General features: G+C 33.2%; 1 protein-coding gene across 1 annotated transcript in view; it reads right to left on the reverse strand.

Annotated features, from left to right (window-relative positions):
* GKAP1 (G kinase anchoring protein 1) overlaps nucleotides 1–1,799 on the reverse strand; it is a 135,499-nt gene that overhangs the window by 4,775 nt on the left and 128,925 nt on the right. The window contains exon 10 of the mRNA XM_006834955.1: nucleotides 347–410. Within this exon, the coding sequence (XP_006835018.1) occupies nucleotides 347–410 (64 nt within the window). The remainder of the gene's footprint in view (nucleotides 1–346; nucleotides 411–1,799) is intronic.

Below are 1,799 nucleotides of genomic sequence, written 5' to 3' on the forward strand. Positions count from 1 at the left end.
AAAGATTTACACCCTCGGAAACCCTGTACAGGGTCGCTATGGGTCGGACCCGACTCGATGGCACTTAACAACAACAACAACAAAAGTGATGAGAACCCTCTCCTCTAATATACAAAGCAGAATCCTGAGCAAGTGTTTTGCTTTTCCTTTACCTGAAGTCCAGAACTGAAGTGTCAAATTCTCTTATATTAATATCCCTAAGCTTATAAAATGCTAAGGTGCTATTAAAATTAGCATCAACAAACAAGTTTGCATCCTAGGAATCCTTTTTATTTTTGCTAAATCTCTTTATATCTCATTATCTTCAAATATTATTTTTAAGATAAGTAACACAAAAATCACTTACTTTCACCTTCCTGAAGCATTTTCAGTAGCTGTGCATTTCTTGCCTTTACTTCTTTATACTTTGCCTAACAGTCAAAGAAAAAAGGCTTAGTTTAAAAAAAAACAAACAAATGATGTAATTAATGATTTACTATAAATTCTAGGTTTGCTCAAAGACAAATTACTTCAGAACGTAACAGGATGGAGTAAAATGTATTCAGAACATTATACTTAATCAAACCTCTAGCATAGTAATAGAAGAGAAAGAAAAGTGGAGAAAACTTAGAATAATATTAAAATTTCCTAAAAGAAGTTTAACAAAATTCATACACAATTAAAAATAATTTAGTTGAAAATAATTAAATGAACCAGCACAGAACTGTTTCTTCTTCTGGAAGAGTTCATGGTACTTTCAATATTCTTCTCCGACACCATAATTCAAAATGCGCTGATTCTTCTACAGTGTTACTTACTCACTGTCCAACTTTCATATGCAGATGAGGTGATCGAAAACATCATGACTTGGGTTTGGTGCACCTTAGTCCTTGAAATGACATTTTAAAAGTGGTCTTTTGCATATGTGCTTAATGCAATACAACACTCGATTTATAGACTGTTGCTTTCATGAATGTTGATTATGGATCCAACCAAAATAAAGTCTTTGACAACTTTAATCTAGTTTCTGTTTATCATTATGTTATTTTTACTGTTCTACTTGCCAAGATTTTCCTTTTCTTTCACATGGAGGTGCAATTCATGATGGTTGTATTATTCACATATCGCAGGTTGTTAACGAGTCTTCCTCCAATCCTGATGCCACATTTTTCTTCATATAGCCCAGCTTCTCAGATTATTTGCTCGACATACAGGTTAAATTAAGTATGGTGAATGAATACAACCCTGTCACACACCTTTTTTAATTTTGAACCATTAAGGATTAAGCCATGTTCTGTTCGAACAACTGCTTCTTGGTCCACATACAGCTTCCTCATGGGTACAATTAAGTGCTCTGGAATACTTATACTTCACAATGTTGTCCATAGCTTGTGTGTCATGATCCAAACAATCGAAAGCCTTTGCATAGTCAATAAAGCACAGGTAAATATCTTTCTGATATTCTCTATTTTCAGCCAAGAGCCATCATGATGTTAGGAAGTTTTATTCCAACAACTCTTTGATATTTTCTCCGTGTTTTTTACTGTCTCCTCCTGTTGTTAAATTCTGATCACCTGTTAGGTATTTGTTTTCATGGTGTCCCACAAGAATCTTAGGCTCTCCTCAGATTTTTTTTTTTTTTTCATTCTTTTTTCTGATTGTTTTTCTAGCATACTAGTATACAAGATTTAACTTTAAGCTTTAATTTGGGCTTCCAGTGCTTTGAATCTACTCTTTTGCCTTTTTAATGGATTGTCCATTTCTGAAATATTAGTACTAATCCTCTGAATTATAATTGCAGATTTTTTATTGTTTCAAAA

This window comes from Chrysochloris asiatica, unplaced genomic scaffold (genome assembly GCF_000296735.1).
Source record: "Chrysochloris asiatica unplaced genomic scaffold, ChrAsi1.0 scaffold00014, whole genome shotgun sequence".
NCBI lineage: Eukaryota > Metazoa > Chordata > Mammalia > Afrosoricida > Chrysochloridae > Chrysochloris > Chrysochloris asiatica.